At 42.0% G+C, this 18,140-nt stretch overlaps 2 protein-coding genes across 2 annotated transcripts; both read right to left on the bottom strand.

Annotated features, from left to right (window-relative positions):
- Nucleotides 1-8,304: 8,304 nt before the first annotated feature.
- LOC111371053 lies at nucleotides 8,305-9,733 on the bottom strand. Its single transcript, XM_022992972.1, has 5 exons — nucleotides 9,709-9,733; nucleotides 9,493-9,611; nucleotides 8,872-9,406; nucleotides 8,599-8,807; nucleotides 8,305-8,487 (listed from the first exon to the last, which is right to left on the bottom strand). The coding sequence occupies exons 1-5, from the start codon at nucleotides 9,731-9,733 to the stop codon at nucleotides 8,305-8,307; spliced, it is 1,071 nt and encodes a 356-aa protein (XP_022848740.1).
- A 6,385-nt stretch (nucleotides 9,734-16,118) lies between these two features.
- On the bottom strand, nucleotides 16,119-17,547 carry LOC111371052. The gene is made up of 5 exons (XM_022992971.1): nucleotides 17,523-17,547; nucleotides 17,307-17,425; nucleotides 16,686-17,220; nucleotides 16,413-16,621; nucleotides 16,119-16,301 (listed from the first exon to the last, which is right to left on the bottom strand). The coding sequence occupies exons 1-5, from the start codon at nucleotides 17,545-17,547 to the stop codon at nucleotides 16,119-16,121; spliced, it is 1,071 nt and encodes a 356-aa protein (XP_022848739.1).
- Nucleotides 17,548-18,140: the final 593 nt, after the last annotated feature.

Raw genomic sequence — 18,140 nt, 5'->3', positions numbered from 1 at the left:
TGTTGCCCTGGTTTACAGAAACAGCTGATGGTTCAAGAACATCAAATTCACCAATTAGCTGGTAAATTCGATAGTATTTCACTAAGGAAGGTTCAAAGCCAGAACTTACCTTACTTGATGCAGTGTTTTCTCGCTCTCTATCTCTCTACCAGTGTCTGCATAGACATTTGCAATAATTTTCATTCATGTAGGGGATTGTTGAAATTTTGTATCGAAAATTGGTTGTGACCAATTTTACATGATTATTTAAGTGGACTTCTTAATTTGGTGAATGAAAAATTAAGCTAAATGTAAACCGCTTAATACTTAATATTAATGGAAAATTGTATAGAATATTGTGAAATATTCTAGAAAAAAGTTGGATGAAAAGATGTCTTTTCATATAAACGGTCATGATCTTTGACATAATCATTTTCCAATAATTATGAATTCGAAGAGATTTGTTTCTTGGTATGGTTGTGATTTTTTACAAACCTTTCCAAGCACAATATATAGACCACATGTGTTTAGATTTTATCCTTCAAGAAATTCAAGAAAGTCAATAGATAGTTTCATATCATTTCATTCCATGCTTACACTTTAATTTGCATAAAACACTTGCATCAAAGTTATGGTTATGGTAGAGAGGGAACTCCGTTTGAGTTCCTTGTTCTAAGCCATTTGGAGTGCTCCTATGGCTCGACATGATCGTTGTATCTTAGGATATGATTGTCGAAAAATCGATAGCACCGATGCGGGGCAAATTCATCTTAAGGACAATGTGTCCAACACTAGCCTTAGCTAATTGCATTACTCACATCTCTCCTTGATTCTTTCTGATTTCTTTCTTCGTATTTCATTTCAGAAAATTAATAACATTTTTTTGATTTTATGTAGGTTTGAAATAAAGAATGAAAATGAGTGAATCTGTCATTTTGTCTCCTCAATTCCATATCGGTAAGTCGAAAATACGTTTCGATTTCGTGAACATAAAACAGTATGTTTCTTGTGAATATAATATGTACAATATCGGTGTAATTTTCCAACAGTTAGATCATAGTTGGGGACTCGAGAGTATGATGTGTTTGAAAAGATCGAGTAGCCCATTTGAATGAGATCTGCATGTGAGTGGAACAAACAACATTTTTACTATCTTTGGATTCTTGTTGGATGAACTTTTTAATAAAGAACCCTCACCACTACCAACTTTGCAAATCATAGAGCGACATTATATGCAACAACCTTTTTATGTGATAAGTATCTCCATTATTAAGGGTTTGAATTTTGATTTTACAAACAAAAGGGGTTATAAAGTTTGTTTGAACGTTAGGCTGATTTGAAACTTTTTTCCATGATCACTATCTTAGATTTGTTTTGAGGATATTAATAAGAGTAATGCTATGTGTACACAATGGTGTACACACAACATGAGGTGTACACATAGCATTTTCCTATAAATAAATGATTCGCCTATAAAAAAAATTGTGGCCATGTTACAAATTAGTCTCTTAACATTGAAGTTTTCAACATTATTATGAGGAAAAATGCCAGTTTTTTTTTTTTTAATGGCCATAAAAGCTTGGGAAAAATTCATAACTAAGATGTAAAGTATCACGAATTTTAAAATTAAGAACAAATGTTTCAAATTTCAAAAATCAACTATTTACTAAAATTTATTTATGATTTAATTAATTAATTATATATTTTATTAATTAAATATATTAAAATCGTAAACGATTTAGTTAGTCACATATAACTTTCGTTCACAAATCAAAATTTTTATGTCACCAATTATTTTACGATCAGAATTCAAAAATTTTATAGGTCATAATTTACTTATCAGTCGCAAATAAGAAATTTATAAGTGTAATTTATTTATCGATAACAAATTTAAAACTTTTTAGGTTACACATTATTTTTTTATCACAATTTATCTATTTCATTAATCACAGATTAACCTATTTAATGGTCACAGTCAACCAAATAATTTGTAATCACCACTAATACTTGTGATCACCATTTCACCACTGTCTCGAACAGTGCCACTATTACCGTTATTGCCAGAACAACCACTACCACCTCTCGATAGTAATACCACTACGTCAAACAAATCAAGCTACTGCAGAAAACAGCACAGTATCGTCGCATCAGATCCACAACCACAAAAAAAAAATTATTAGTCACCGCCACGACCACAAATTGGGACCCAAATTTCCTAAATACCCTTTCATCCACCGCCACCTGCACCACCTAGATTGTGATGATCACCGCCAATGCGCCAACATTGTTTATGACAGCTCTATATCCACCACCTCCATCACCCAAAATTCACCTCAAAATCCCAAAACCAAAACATGCAAAACTACCACCACACAATAACACAACACCAACAAAACATGAAGACCACTACCACCCATCAAACAAATAATAATAAAAAAACACCAACTCAATCAGGGCTGTTGCAGCCATGATCGTCGCTACTACCATGATCTGCAAAGCCTTCAACGATCTGAGTAGCTACTGGCACGATTTGCCATCAATAAATTCTTCAACGACGACGCTCACGATGAAAATGGTAGAGAGACGATATTCGGTGGCGGAGCTCTTCGACGGCCGATGTTGACGAAGATTGTATAGAGTGTGGTGAGGAAGATGAAAATGGAGAGAAGAAAGGGAAGAAGAAAATGAATTGTGGTTTGGAATGGAAAAAAATAGATTAATTAATTTTTATATATATTAATTAATTAACAAAACATGTGATTTTTAAAATGGTAAACCTAGCATATGATTTGTAAAATGGGATCTCTAAATGAATTAGTTCCTGAAATTTCCACTAAAAGCTTCTTTGTTGATAATGTAAGCCAGCCAAACAACCTTTCTATTTTCCTCCTTTGGAGTCGCAAACACTTCACTGGAATTATGAAGTTGATCTCTTCATCAACCTACATATTATTGAAACTCTGAGTTTAAATAATACTTTGTGAGCTTACCCCAGAATTTAATTAAGGGTAGCTACCACCAAATTCTTATGTTCCACCACAATAAAATTAGACACAACTAACCATCTAAGTTTCTCTTATTAATTCTTACGAACACTTCTCTTATTATTATTATTATTATTATTATTATTATTATTATTATTATTATTATTATTATTATTATTATTATTATTATTATTATTATTATTATTTCTCCATCTTCACTTATTTTTCGCTAAAAGATCTTGCTTTCTCTCGATTTTAATTTCTTATTTTGATACCTAGCGTTTTAATAAAACAACAATATTTTTCGATTGAATTTTGCTACTTATATATAACAGAGCCACGTGACTGTTATACTCTCTTTCAATATGCGAGTGATCTATTGGGCTTGTTATTTGTGGGGCTTATTATTACATCTACGATGGACCTCAGACCTTGGTCCATTAGTCTCAAGGAAAATTAGCCATATGGCAAATAGATTCATTTACTAGAAAATTTCATAATTCAGGTACATTATTTACATTCAAAAATCAAGTAAATAGTTTGAAAATTCAAAATTCAAGTATATATTTAATTAATTAAAAATATTTATTAAATAAATATAATAAAGTCACATTCATACGATTAATGATCACAGATTCATAATTATAGGTTACAGATTTATTTATTGCTCACATTTAATCAAATTAATTGGTCACAGATTATTTTATGGTCACAAGTCAAAAATTTTGTAGGTCATAGATTATTTTGAGGTCATAGATCATTCAAATTACATGTCACAGTTTATTTATGGGTCACATATTTTCAAATTTATTGGTCACGGATTATTTTTTTAGTCACGAATTGATAATTAGTCCAAATAGTTAGTCACGTACACCAAACACACAAGTCCTAATCCAGCACCAATTTTGGTCACAAATCACCACCACACAACCATCCTTGCACCACACCATAACTCTTCTACCCACATTGACACCACAATCACCACCCAACCTTACCACCAAAGCCAGAACCACTACCATAGCAAAACACAATCAAAACTACTCTACAACCACTACAAAATCAAATTCACGATAGCGCACAGCTCACGACTCACCGCACCTGTTGACCTCGTAAAACGGACCCTCCACTCCAACCGATAGCGACTCCACATAATCCTCCATGCGCACAATAATGAATGGTTAGAAGCACACAGTCTGAACAAATGAGGATGGTGACGGTCGCATACACTCCGACGGTCAAGTCAGTGATCGGTGATCGGAACAGTGCTCAAATCGTGTTAGAGAGTAGGGAGGAGAATAAATATTTCTTGTATGGAGAGCTAAGCCTAGTATCAATTTCATTACCTTTGTTTCTTACCAAACATTGGGTATTTATAGATGAGGAGCACCGTTGGATATATGACATGTGTATGCATCTGACAGTGTGAAACATCTGCTCCTAGGCGTTAATCAGCCTATTTAGAATGGGCAGGTAATTAATTCTTTTGAGTTAAGTTGACATAAAGTTGATATGTCACATCAACTAGGCCCATGGAGATGTCACCTCCATAGAGGATCCTGGAGCAGATAGACTTCTGAACTCGACGACGGAGGCATCTTTTAAGGGAGCACCTCGGAGTGCCCTGCTCTTCAATTTCAGGGGACGCTTCGATCCCTTCGGTCGCCAAATGGGTTGACATCACTTTGAAACCACTTCGTAGTGACACATGGAGCCTAGGGGAGGAGTGGGTCTGTCGTGTCAAAATGGTTTGGTGAGGGGCCTAACAGTGGTCCTTCCCAAGTTTAGCCATGAATATTAATATCATGAGTTGACTTGTTTGTTTGATTATGTTGACCTTAGGGGAGACTTGCAGTATCNATTTGAATTCAATGGTGGGGATCGTTTGAGGTCTCCTATAAAAGAAGGACTTAGTGTGTTTTGCAAGATTTCTATTCTTGCATTCTCTGAAAGTTCTCTCGCTCCCAAAACTTTGCGATTTTTGACGTTTTTCAAGGTGTTTCAACGACATTCAAGCTTTTTCGATGATTTCTAGACTGATTTTAGACTCTCCGATCGTGGAGCACTTCCTTATTCTCATTTCAGTAAATCTCGCAAGTTTATTATAATTACCTTCGAGAGAAAATGGCTTTGAGGGTAGTGGGTCGTATGGGAGGAATCTGGAGATAGTGAGGGTAGACCAACGCCTATTGGCGACCCCCTCAAAACTATCAATATTGGGGGAAGAACTTTTGGAGGTGACCTGACAACCCAATAGACACTTTTGACACTGGAGGGCATCTGACTACCCTTCTAAGTTGAAAACAGTAGATCTGGCTAGGCTTAGGACTGAGTATAGAATCCTAGACAGTGTGGGTTTAATACTTCCGAGGTCGGATGAGCGAGCCTGTTACCCAAGGCTGGGGTACGTGGCTATTAGTGAGGCCATCCTGAGGACGAGGCTTAGGTTACCTATTCACCCATTTTTTAGATAAGTATTAAGGTCCTATGGCCTAGCCCCCACCGAGTTGAATCCTAACTCTTGGAGCCAGATGGTGGGTTTGTAGATCCTGTCGAAGGAGGCATCCTATGGGGTGGAGATGCCCTTCTCTATTTTCCAAACCATGTATATACCCAAGGTTACAGCGGAGGGTGATAAGACGAAGGGGTGGTATTATATGACCTCTGGGGGTCTCATACTCCATTCTTGCTCAATCTATCGAGCTCCATCAAGGAATGGAAGAGTTCGTGGTGTTGGGCTTTCGAGAGATAGGACACGATGGAGGTTGACCCCTTGGCACCTCTTACTATTCCCACGAAATATTCCACATTTAGTGAGTACTAGCACTTTGCCTATGAATGTATATTTTACTTGTATTCGAAAGATAATTCATATGTTCTTGCAGGTCCTCTTCCTCAGTGTGAGTTATCCATCGAGGACTTTGACACGATCTGCATTGTGTATTAGCTCCCTCCGAAAAGGAGATCTTACAACTAGTTGATAAGGAAGAATATTCACTTCGTTGCACATGAATTGATGGCCTTCCAAGGTGAATGTTGTTCAGTTTGTCTATCACAATGGTGGTTGAAGTATATATAGACTGATCCGTTGTGTTTTCTTGCAGATGACTTTAACAAGAAGAGGCCCCTGAAGTTGGACTTTAAAACCATCCAAAGGATGATGGCTGAGGCCAGAGCCTTGAAGACCTCCTCGTTGGCCTTTAAGAAACAAATTCTTTGGCAGCTGCCAGCAAGAAGCTATCCTGGGTCGACAAAAAAAAGCCCTTACTGAAGAAGGAAAAGAAGATGGCTAAGCCTTCAAGGGCCCCAATAGTGGCAAGGACAGCCACAAAGCAGACGATGATTCCCACTGGGGTTATAATACGGGAGAGGTCTGCCCATTCGCCAAAAGCTACTATCGTGCTGGCCTCTGCCCTTATTGTCGCATCACCCCCTATTCCGATTGTTGCCCCAGTCATTTGTCCTGTAAAGCAGGGAGAAGAAAAATAGGGCCCGCCCCACAAAGGAGTAGGACTTCTTGGGCTGTACCTTCGAGGAGCCTATGAAGGAGGTCTTGGTGGCACTTCGTCCAGAAACTGTTGTTGTAGCCCGGTCCACTGTAAATACTGGACCAAGGCCTGGAGGGATCACATTTCCTCTCACACCGTCGAGGACCTTGTGGCTACAAACAGTGCCTGCATCGCCTGAGCCTTGAGCACCAGTGTCCAACTGGAGAGCCTAGTTAAGGACCTGATGGCGAAGAACGCCGACCTAGCCTAAAGGTTGGAGAAGGCCTCGCTTTATGGAGATGAGGTGAGGATGACCTGGGCCAAAGTAGATGAGGCCTAGAAAGTAAGGGAGGGGGCAGAGACGAGGGTGGTAAAAGCTAAGGCCGCATCAGAGCAGCTGAAGAAAGAACTGCATGAGACTGAATGCTAAGTAGCTATTCTGATGAGGCGGATTGACCACGCCAACGAGTATCACTGCCTCACAATGGAGGCCCTCGATGCCTCAAATAAGGAGAAGAATGAGCTGAGGCAGCAGCTAGAGACCCAAGTCAAAGAGACTAACTCTCTGAAGATAGAGGCAAAAGCAATTGGGGAGTCAGCCGTGCGACACTTATATCAATCATTTTGAAGAGCACGAGCTGTATAATACCTTCGCCAACTATTGGACCTCGTGGAATGTCCAAGCTATGTTGCAGCGCCTCAGAGAGGTCCACCTGAAGTTGGACATCTTGGTTTTGGAGGATGAGTTTGGTGGGCCCACCGAAAGTCGCCCGGACATAGCTGCTGCTGAAGAGGCTATGGCTGCTCTATGAGAAGCTGAGGCAGGGCCATAATACTAGTAGAATAGAATTTTGTAATGGCTTCGGCACACCACTTGTAATGTTTTTGAAATTAATGAATTGAAATTTTTTCTTCTTCAAGTGTTGAGGCTTCTTCTCTTATGTTGGACTGTTTAATATTATGATTTGATGAATGCTTAAGTCAACATTACAAACCATCAATAAGCGGTTGAGGCATAAAATGATAATCCATAGAATATAATGACGAACTAAAGATTCAAATAACTTGAATTCAACAATCATACACTAGGCAATTTGAGCGGTTAGTTAGAGGAATAAGTTACAACAGCTTGTGGGTCATAAGCAAGTTGGATCAGAACATACATTTATTCATTGGTAGTACTTTCTTAAATGCTCAATTTTCCACTAATGAGGCAACACTTTCCCAGCCATATCTTTAATTTCATAAGTTTCGCGTCGGGACTCTTTAATGTTACGGTACAGGCCTTCCCAGTTATGTCCAAACACTCCGGAGCCTATTGGTTTTGATGATGGGAACACCCTTCTGAGTACCAGGTCGCCTAAACGTAGAGTTCAGCTTCTGACCCTTGAGTTGTAATAGCGGGTCATCTTCCTTTGATACGCAGCCAGTTTGACTTGGGATGAATCTCTTATTTCTTCCAGGAGATGGAGTTTGCACACACTCGCTTCATCGCTGTCAATCTCATTGAAGTTTATACGACGATGCGAAGGGATTCCCACCTCGACTAGACTCATGACCTCGGCTCCATAAGTCATGGAGAAAGGTATTTATCCTGTTGCGGTTCAGCTTGTTATTCGTATGGCCCAAAGGACATGGGGAAGTTCATCGATCCATACCCCTTTTGAGGTGTCAAGCTTCCTTTTCAGGGTGTGCTTGATCATTTTGTTGATTGCCTCAAATTGCCCATTTGCTTGGGGTGTCGAGGTGTTAAAAAGCCATTCCTTATGTTGAGTTCATCACACAAATCTCACATATTTTTATTATTGAACTACCTTCCGTTATCAAACACTAAGGAGTGGAGAATGCCGAACTTTCTAGACAAACTTTGTGGTGTTCGCCTCGGTGATTTTGGCTAGAGGTTCAGCTTCGACCCACTTAGTGAAGTAGTCAATGGCAACAACGGCAAAGGTTGCACTTCTTCTTCCTTTCGAGAGGGGGCCAATGAAGTCTATACCCCATTTGGTGAAGGGCCATGGGCTGGTGACCATGAAAAGTCCCTAGGAAGGCTGTCTCTAAACATTGACAAACCGTTGGCACTTATCACATCTTTGAACAAATTGACAGGAATCCATTTTTAGGGTCGGCCAAAAATAGCCTTGTCGAAGTACCTTGTGTGCCAAGGCTGTTCCACCAGAGTGGTTACTACAGACTCCCTCGTGAATTTCTCTTAGAATGTACATGGCTTCCTCTCCTCCAACATACTGTAGTAGGGGTGATGAGAAGCCTCTTTTATACAACACATCATCTTGAAGTATGAAGTAAGCAGCCCTTCTTCTCAACTTCTTTGCTTCGTTCTTCAAGGGTGGTCGTGATTGATCTTTAGATAAACTATAATGGGTTGCAGCTAAGGTGGGGTACCTAAATCCACATTATTTCTTCACCTCCAGAGATGGAGGTCTTCGACAGGTGCTCGATTGGAACGATTCTTAGCAGCTCAGAATCCTTACTATTAGCAAGTTTGGAAAAGACGTCCGCATGTGTATTTTCAAAGCTTGGGACCTGGACCAATTCAAACCTCTGAAGGTGGGGAACTAGGCTCAGAACTAGTTTTAAATTAGCAGCCATGCCACTGTCTTTAGCTATGAATCTTCCATTGACCTGACTCACCACAAGTTGTAAGTCGCTATTGGCTTTTAATTTTCTAACTTTCATTTCTTTGGCCAGTCTGAGGCTTGCTAGGAGGGTTTCATATTCTACAGAATTGTTCGAGACTTTGAAGCTGAACCTGATTGCACAGTTTAGCCTATGGCCCTCTGGGCTTTCCAAAATGACTCCGACTTCGGAGCCGCTTTCTCCTGACAATCCGTCCACAAATAGCTTCCATGTTGGTAGCTCTGCTGGATCCATTGTTGCCTCTATTTTTGGGGCTTTGGTGAACTTAGCAACAAAATCTGTAAGGATCTGGCCTTGATGGCGCTTCAGGGTTTAAATAGCAGGTCGAATTCACTGAACTCAAATGCCCATTTTAGCAGTCAACCCAAAGCGTCTATTTTCTATAGCACTTGTTTCAATAGGAAGTTGGTGAGGACTTCAATTGAATAAGCCTGAAAGTATGGCCTCAACTTCCTTGACGCGATAACAAGGGAGAGTGCAAGCTTTTTAATGTCTGGATAGCGAGTCTCTATTAGCAACAAAGCTTTGTTGATGTAGTATACTAGCAGTTGGCGTGCCTTTTCTTCCCTAACGAACACTGCACTGACTACTTCATTCGAAACTACCAAATAAAGTAGGAGTGTCTCGCATGGTTTAGGTTTAGACAGTAGGGGTGCCTATCCCAAGTGCTTCTTCAGCACTTGGAAGGCTGCCTCACATTCTTCAGTCCATTAGAACTTCTTCTCCTGCTTCAGAATCTTAAAAAATGGTAGGCTCTTATCAGTGGCTTTGGAGATAAAGTGACTGAGTACAACAATTCTTCCATTAAGGCTTTGCACCTCTTTAGGCTTCTGGGGTGACTTCATCTCTAACAAGGCTTTTATCTTCTCGGGGTTTGCCTCAATCCCTCTTTGATTTACAATGTATCCCAAAAATTGACCCGACGCTACCCCAAAGGTGCACTTCAGCGGATTCAGCTTAATCTTATATCTCCTTAGAATTTGAAAAGTGATGTCTCGGTGACTTATGTGATCCATTGCATGGAGGCTTTTGACCAGCATGTCATCAACATACGCTTTCATAGTTTTGCCAATGAAGTCGGCGAACATCATGTTGACCAATCTCTGGTATGTGGCGCCGACATTTTTCAATCCGAAGGGCATCACCTTGTAGCAATACAATCCTCGATCTTCGATAAACATGGGTATTTGGTTACACCCTGAATAAGCTTAAGAGTGGAGTCCACAAGTTGGTTTATGCTTGAGAGGGGAAAGCTGTCCTCTGGACAAGCTTTGTTCAAGTTGGTGAAGTCAACACACACCCTCCATTTTTTGCTGGATTTCTTTACAAGCACTGGGTTGGATATCCACATCAGATAAATGGCTTCTCTGATAAAGCCATTGCGACTTAGCTTGTCGACTTCTTCCTTCAGCATCTTATTTATTTCTGGATTGAGGACTCGCATCTTTTGTCGATGCAATATGCAAGTGGGGTTGATATTTAAGTAGTGGCAGCTGACCCTTAGGTCTATTTCCACCAGGTCTTCGTACTTCCATGCGAAGACGTCCAAATTCCTTTTCAGGAAGTTCATCAGTTCTTCTTTTATCTCAGGGGACAAAGCTTTTCCCATTCGCAAGACCTGAGTGGGGTCTTGAGAGTTGGTAGGGAAAGTTTCGAGTTCTTCCATAGGAGTTGCACTCGGTTCAGACTTAATGATCCGAGGATCTAATTCATCAAGAGGGTGCCCTTCTTCAGGGGCCTTGATCATGTCGACATCTTTCCCCTATTTGGGGGTCTATCCTTGTTCAGGGACGTCAAGCATCTCTACATCCGTATTGACTTCATTTGTTGCATCGGTTATTATCACATTCACAGAGTGGGGCTCAGATTTTCATAGAAAATTGAGATAGCATGATCTCGAACCCATCTGGTCACCTCGGACCGTCGCGATCCCATGCTCAGTTGGGAGCTTCATACATAAGTTGTAAATGAAGGTCACGGCCCAAATGTCCGTTAGTGTAGTTCGGCCTAGTACCCAGTGGTAAGCTGACATGCGATCTACCACTAAGAATTCCATGAAGTGATGAGCCACTGGGGGTGCTGATCCCATCTCAACAGGTAAAGTGATTCATCCTCATGGGACGATGCTATCACCAACGAATCCGAATATTGGGTCGGCCATAGGAATCAAGCCATGCTCAATCTGTAACTTGTCAAAGGTTAATCCGAACAGTATATTCACCGAGCTTCCATTATCAACAAGCATGCGCTTGAGTCCATTCCAAGCCACAATGGCTCTTACTACTAACGCATCACAGTGGGGGTGATGAACACCTTGCTAATCTTCTTGAGAGAAAGTGATTGGAGCCATTCTGTTAGTTTGGGATTGGTTGACAATGTACGTAATCATTGGTGGGTCTTTCGCTTCCCTTGTATAGTTTCTCTGTACATTTTTGGTATTATCTCCAATGTGAGGTCCTCCAATGATTGTATCAATTTCCCGGATAGTATCGTCTCCGGTGGTTGGGGTTGATTCCTTTGCCTGGATTCTCCTCAAGATCTTTCTCTCTCTCGTCTCTCTTCTTTGAGGTGATTGATCTCGATGTTGCCTCGACTCCCTATTTGGAGAGGCGAACCTGTGGGAGTGTTCATGATAATGGTCTCTCCTGGAGGAGCGTGGGTTGTTTTGACTTGAGGATCGAGGTGCATATCTGCATTTACTGATGTCATGGCCATAGAGTTGGTGAAATTTGCAGAACTTTGCTCCTTTCAAAGGCTTGTTCGCCTACTTCTTCTTCTTCGTCGGGTGTTTGTTCCCCCGGATGGTCCTGTTTCGGTAGGAGCATTTTCATACGCCAGCACTGGCACTGCATTCAGAGTGGTTGAAGCCAATGCCTGTCCGGATGTGGGGCTACTGTGTGGCCTACCTGGGTCTATTGCTGGTTGACGAGGTGTGCCGCTGGTCCTTGACCCATTTGCCTTTGAGGCGGAGGAAGTCCCTGAGCTGCACGATTTTGGTAGTCAATCATCTCATCATTGACGATTTCCACCCTCATCATCTCAACCAGTTCGTCATAAGTGCCTGGACTCTTACCTCGGACGTCTCGAACAATGTGTTCATGTTGAGGCCTCCTTTCAAGGCTGGGAGGGCCTCTCTATCCCTGACTTGTTTGCAGTATGTGATTTCATCAGTGAATTTGGAGAGATAGCTTTTCAACGTCTCGTCAGGAGCTTGCCTCATATCTTGTAGGCATTGCACCGGTGCCTCTCCTTCCATGCGTGAGAGATATTGGTTGAAAAATCCTTGATCTGAAGTGCCTTATTATGACATTAATCGATGTGACAGCTGTCGCGTATATCCAAGGCGAGAGTTGGATGTGATGCATGTTCCCAGAAAAAGGACTATTGTGGCTACTTATTGTAGACGATTGTTGTTTGAGGTGACGTGTTTTACGAATACGTGAGGGACACAGGCAAATCTTGGGCATTGATCAAATCTGGCGTTTCATTTCAACGGTCTAGATTTGCGAGCGATAAACGGCTCAAATTGATATCATTTGAATTCAATGGTGGGGATCGTTTGAGGTCTCCTATAAAAGAAGGACTTAGTGTGTTTTGCAAGATTTCTATTCTTGCATCTGAAAGTTCTCTCGCTCCCAAAACTTTGCGATTTTTGACGTTTTTCAAGGTGTTTCAACGACATTCAAGCTTTTTCGATGATTTCTAGACTGATTTTAGACTCTCCGATCGTGGAGCACTTCCTTATTCTCATTTCAGTAAATCTCGCAAGTTTATTATAATTACCTTCGAGAGAAAATGGCTTTGAGGGTAGTGGGTCGTATGGGAGGAATCTGGAGATAGTGAGGGTAGACCAACGCCTATTGGCGACCCCCTCAAAACTATCAATATTGGGGGAAGAACTTTTGGAGGTGACCTGACAACCCAATAGACACTTTTGACACTGGAGGGCATCTGACTACCCTTCCAAGTTGAAAACAGTAGACCTGGCTAGGCTTAGGACTGAGTATAGAATCCTAGACAGTGTGGGTTTAATACTTCCGAGGTCGGATGAGCGAGCCTGTTACCCAAGGCTAGGGTACGTGGCTATTAGTGAGGCCATCCTGAGGACGAGGCTTAGGTTACCTATTCACCCATTTTTTAGATAAGTATTAAGGTCCTATGGCCTAGCCCCCACCGAGTTGAATCCTAACACTTGGAGCCAGATGGTGGGTTTGTAGATCCTGTGGAAGGAGGCATCCTATGGGGTGGAGATGCCCTTCTCTATTTTCCAAACTATGTATATACCCAAGGTTACGGCGGAGGGTGATAAGATGAAGGGGTGGTATTATATGACCTCTGGGGGTCTCATACTCCATTCTTGCTCAATCTATCGAGCTCCATCAAGGAATGGAAGAGTTCGTGGTGTTGGGCTTTCGAGAGATAGGACACGATGGAGGTTGACCCCTTGGCACCTCTTACTATTCCCACGAAATATTCCACATTTAGTGAGTACTAGCACTTTGCCTATGAATGTATATTTTACTTGTATTCGAAAGATAATTCATATGTTCTTGCAGGTCCTCTTCCTCAGTGTGAGTTATCCATCGAGGACTTTGACACGATCTGCATTGTGTATCAGCTCCCTCCGAAAAGGAGATCTTACAACTAGTTGATAAGGAAGAATATTCACTTCGTTGCACATGAATTGATGGCCTTCCAAGGTGAATGTTGTTCAGTTTGTCTATCACAATGGTGGTTGAAGTATATATAGACTGATCCGTTGTGTTTTCTTGCAGATGACTTTAACAAGAAGAGGCCCCTGAAGTTGGACTTTAAAACCATCCAAAGGATGATGGCTGAGGCCAGAGCCTTGAAGACCTCCTCGTTGGCCTTTAAGAAACAAATTCTTTGGCAGCTGCCAGCAAGAAGCTATCCTGGGTCGACAAAAAAAAGCCCTTACTGAAGAAGGAAAAGAAGATGGCTAAGCCTTCAAGGGCCCCAATAGTGGCAAGGACAGCCACAAAGCAGACGATGATTCCCACTGGGGTTATAATACGGGAGAGGTCTGCCCATTCGCCAAAAGCTACTATCGTGCTGGCCTCTGCCCTTATTGTCGCATCACCCCCTATTCCGATTGTTGCCCCAGTCATTTGTCCTGTAAAGCAGGGAGAAGAAAAATAGGGCCCGCCCCACAAAGGAGTAGGACTTCTTGGGCTGTACCTTCGAGGAGCCTGTAAAGGAGGTCTTGGTGGCACTTCGTCCAGAAACTGTTGTTGTAGCCCGGTCCACTGTAAATACTGGACCAAGGCCTGGAGGGATCACATTTCCTCTCACACCGTCGAGGACCTTGTGGCTACAAACAGTGCCTGCATCGCCTGAGCCTTGAGCACCAGTGTCCAACTGGAGAGCCTAGTTAAGGACCTGATGGCGAAGAACGCCGACCTAGCCTAAAGGTTGGAGAAGGCCTCGCTTTATGGAGATGAGGTGAGGATGACCTGGGCCAAAGTAGATGAGGCCTAGAAAGTAAGGGAGGGGGCAGAGACGAGGGTGGTAAAAGCTAAGGCCGCATCAGAGCAGCTGAAGAAAGAACTGTATGAGACTGAATGCTAAGTAGCTATTCTGATGAGGCAGATTGACCACGCCAACGAGTATCACTGCCTCACAGTGGAGGCCCTCGATGCCTCAAATAAGGAGAAGAATGAGCTGAGGCAGCAGCTAGAGACCCAAGTCAAAGAGATTAACTCTCTGAAGATAGAGGCAAAAGCAATTGGGGAGTCAGCCGTGCGACACTTATATCAATCATTTTGAAGAGCACGAGCTGTATAATACCTTCGCCAACTATTGGACCTCGTGGAATGTCCAAGCTATGTTGCAGCGCCTCAGAGAGGTCCACCTGAAGTTGGACATCTTGGTTTTGGAGGATGAGTTTGGTGGGCCCACCGAAAGTCGCCCGGACATAGCTGCTGCTGAAGAGGCTATGGCTGCTCTATGAGAAGCTGAGGCAGGGCCATAATACTAGTAGAATAGAATTTTGTAATGGCTTCGGCACACCACTTGTAATGTTTTTGAAATTAATGAATTGAAATTTTTTCTTCTTCAAGTGTTGAGGCTTCTTCTCTTATGTTGGACTGTTTAATATTATGATTTGATGAATGCTTAAGTCAACATTACAAACCATCAATAAGCGGTTGAGGCATAAAATGATAATCCATAGAATATAATGACGAACTAAAGATTCAAATAACTTGAATTCAACAATCATACACTAGGCAATTTGAGCGGTTAGTTAGAGGAATAAGTTACAACAGCTTGTGGGTCATAAGCAAGTTGGATCAGAACATACATTTATTCATTGGTAGTACTTTCTTAAATGCTCAATTTTCCACTAATGAGGCAACACTTTCCCAGCCATATCTTTAATTTCATAAGTTTCGCGTCGGGACTCTTTAATGTTACGGTACAGGCCTTCCCAATTATGTCCAAACACTCCGGAGCCTATTGGTTTTGATGATGGGAACACCCTTCTGAGTACCAGGTCGCCTAAACGTAGAGTTCAGCTTCTGACCCTTGAGTTGTAATAGCGGGTCATCTTCCTTTGATACGCAGCCAGTTTGACTTGGGATGAATCTCTTATTTCTTCCAGGAGATGGAGTTTGCACACACTCGCTTCATCGCTGTCAATCTCATTGAAGTTTATACGACGATGCGAAGGGATTCCCACCTCGACTAGACTCATGACCTCGGCTCCATAAGTCATGGAGAAAGGTATTTATCCTGTTGCGGTTCAGCTTGTTATTCGTATGGCCCAAAGGACATGGGGAAGTTCATCGATCCATACCCCTTTTGAGGTGTCAAGCTTCCTTTTCAGGGTGTGCTTGATCATTTTGTTGATTGCCTCAAATTGCCCATTTGCTTGGGGTGTCGAGGTGTTAAAAAGCCATTCCTTATGTTGAGTTCATCACACAAATCTCACATATTTTTATTATTGAACTACCTTCCGTTATCAAACACTAAGGAGTGGAGAATGCCGAACTTTCTAGACAAACTTTGTGGTGTTCGCCTCGGTGATTTTGGCTAGAGGTTCAGCTTCGACCCACTTAGTGAAGTAGTCAATGGCAACAACGGCAAAGGTTGCACTTCTTCTTCCTTTCGAGAGGGGGCCAATGAAGTCTATACCCCATTTGGTGAAGGGCCATGGGCTGGTGACCATGAAAAGTCCCTAGGAAGGCTGTCTCTAAACATTGACAAACCGTTGGCACTTATCACATCTTTGAACAAATTGACAGGAATCCATTTTTAGGGTCGGCCAAAAATAGCCTTGTCGAAGTACCTTGTGTGCCAAGGCTGTTCCACCAGAGTGGTTACTACAGACTCCCTCGTGAATTTCTCTTAGAATGTACATGGCTTCCTCTCCTCCAACATACTGTAGTAGGGGTGATGAGAAGCCTCTTTTATACAACACATCATCTTGAAGTATGAAGTAAGCAGCCCTTCTTCTCAACTTCTTTGCTTCGTTCTTCAAGGGTGGTCGTGATTGATCTTTAGATAAACTATAATGGGTTGCAGCTAAGGTGGGGTACCTAAATCCACATTATTTCTTCACCTCCAGAGATGGAGGTCTTCGACAGGTGCTCGATTGGAACGATTCTTAGCAGCTCAGAATCCTTACTATTAGCAAGTTTGGAAAAGACGTCCGCATGTGTATTTTCAAAGCTTGGGACCTGGACCAATTCAAACCTCTGAAGGTGGGGAACTAGGCTCAGAACTAGTTTTAAATTAGCAGCCATGCCACTGTCTTTAGCTATGAATCTTCCATTGACCTGACTCACCACAAGTTGTAAGTCGCTATTGGCTTTTAATTTTCTAACTTTCATTTCTTTGGCCAGTCTGAGGCTTGCTAGGAGGGTTTCATATTCTACAGAATTGTTCGAGACTTTGAAGCTGAACCTGATTGCACAGTTTAGCCTATGGCCCTCTGGGCTTTCCAAAATGACTCCGACTTCGGAGCCGCTTTCTCCTGACAATCCGTCCACAAATAGCTTCCATGTTGGTAGCTCTGCTGGATCCATTGTTGCCTCTATTTTTGGGGCTTTGGTGAACTTAGCAACAAAATCTGTAAGGATCTGGCCTTGATGGCGCTTCAGGGTTTAAATAGCAGGTCGAATTCACTGAACTCAAATGCCCATTTTAGCAGTCAACCCAAAGCGTCTATTTTCTATAGCACTTGTTTCAATAGGAAGTTGGTGAGGACTTCAATTGAATAAGCCTGAAAGTATGGCCTCAACTTCCTTGACGCGATAACAAGGGAGAGTGCAAGCTTTTTAATGTCTGGATAGCGAGTCTCTATTAGCAACAAAGCTTTGTTGATGTAGTATACTAGCAGTTGGCGTGCCTTTTCTTCCCTAACGAACACTGCACTGACTACTTCATTCGAAACTACCAAATAAAGTAGGAGTGTCTCGCATGGTTTAGGTTTAGACAGTAGGGGTGCCTATCCCAAGTGCTTCTTCAGCTCTTGGAAGGCTGCCTCACATTCTTCAGTCCATTAGAACTTCTTCTCCTGCTTCAGAATCTTAAAAAATGGTAGGCTCTTATCAGTGGCTTTGGAGATAAAGTGACTGAGTACAACAATTCTTCCATTAAGGCTTTGCACCTCTTTAGGCTTCTGGGGTGACTTCATCTCTAACAAGGCTTTTATCTTCTCGGGGTTTGCCTCAATCCCTCTTTGATTTACAATGTATCCCAAAAATTGACCCGACGCTACCCCAAAGGTGCACTTCAGCGGATTCAGCTTAATCTTATATCTCCTTAGAATTTGAAAAGTGATGTCTCGGTGACTTATGTGATCCATTGCATGGAGGCTTTTGACCAGCATGTCATCAACATACGCTTTCATAGTTTTGCCAATGAAGTCGGCGAACATCATGTTGACCAATCTCTGGTATGTGGCGCCGACATTTTTCAATCCGAAGGGCATCACCTTGTAGCAATACAATCCTCGATCTTCGATAAACATGGGTATTTGGTTACACCCTGAATAAGCTTAAGAGTGGAGTCC

Source organism: Olea europaea, chromosome 22, assembly GCF_002742605.1.
Source record: "Olea europaea var. sylvestris chromosome 22, O_europaea_v1, whole genome shotgun sequence".
NCBI classification, from domain to species: Eukaryota; Viridiplantae; Streptophyta; class Magnoliopsida; order Lamiales; family Oleaceae; genus Olea; species Olea europaea.
This window is presented reverse-complemented; position numbering and strand designations above follow the sequence as displayed.

Bases quoted from the DNA above. Each gene is read 5' to 3' on its own strand.
- LOC111371052 (XM_022992971.1), bottom strand. From the start codon at position 17,547: ATGCGAGACACTCCTACTTTATTTG. The intron at 16,622-16,685 runs GTGAAGAAATAA...GTTTATCTAAAG, and splicing joins GAAGACCTCCATCTCTGGAG to ATCAATCACGACCACCCTTG. The intron at 16,302-16,412 runs GTACTTCGACAA...CAGCCTTCCTAG, and splicing joins GAACAGCCTTGGCACACAAG to GGACTTTTCATGGTCACCAG.
- LOC111371053 (XM_022992972.1), bottom strand. From the start codon at position 9,733: ATGCGAGACACTCCTACTTTATTTG. The intron at 9,407-9,492 runs GTGCTATAGAAA...TAAACCCTGAAG, and splicing joins CCAACTTCCTATTGAAACAA to CGCCATCAAGGCCAGATCCT. The intron at 8,488-8,598 runs GTACTTCGACAA...CAGCCTTCCTAG, and splicing joins GAACAGCCTTGGCACACAAG to GGACTTTTCATGGTCACCAG.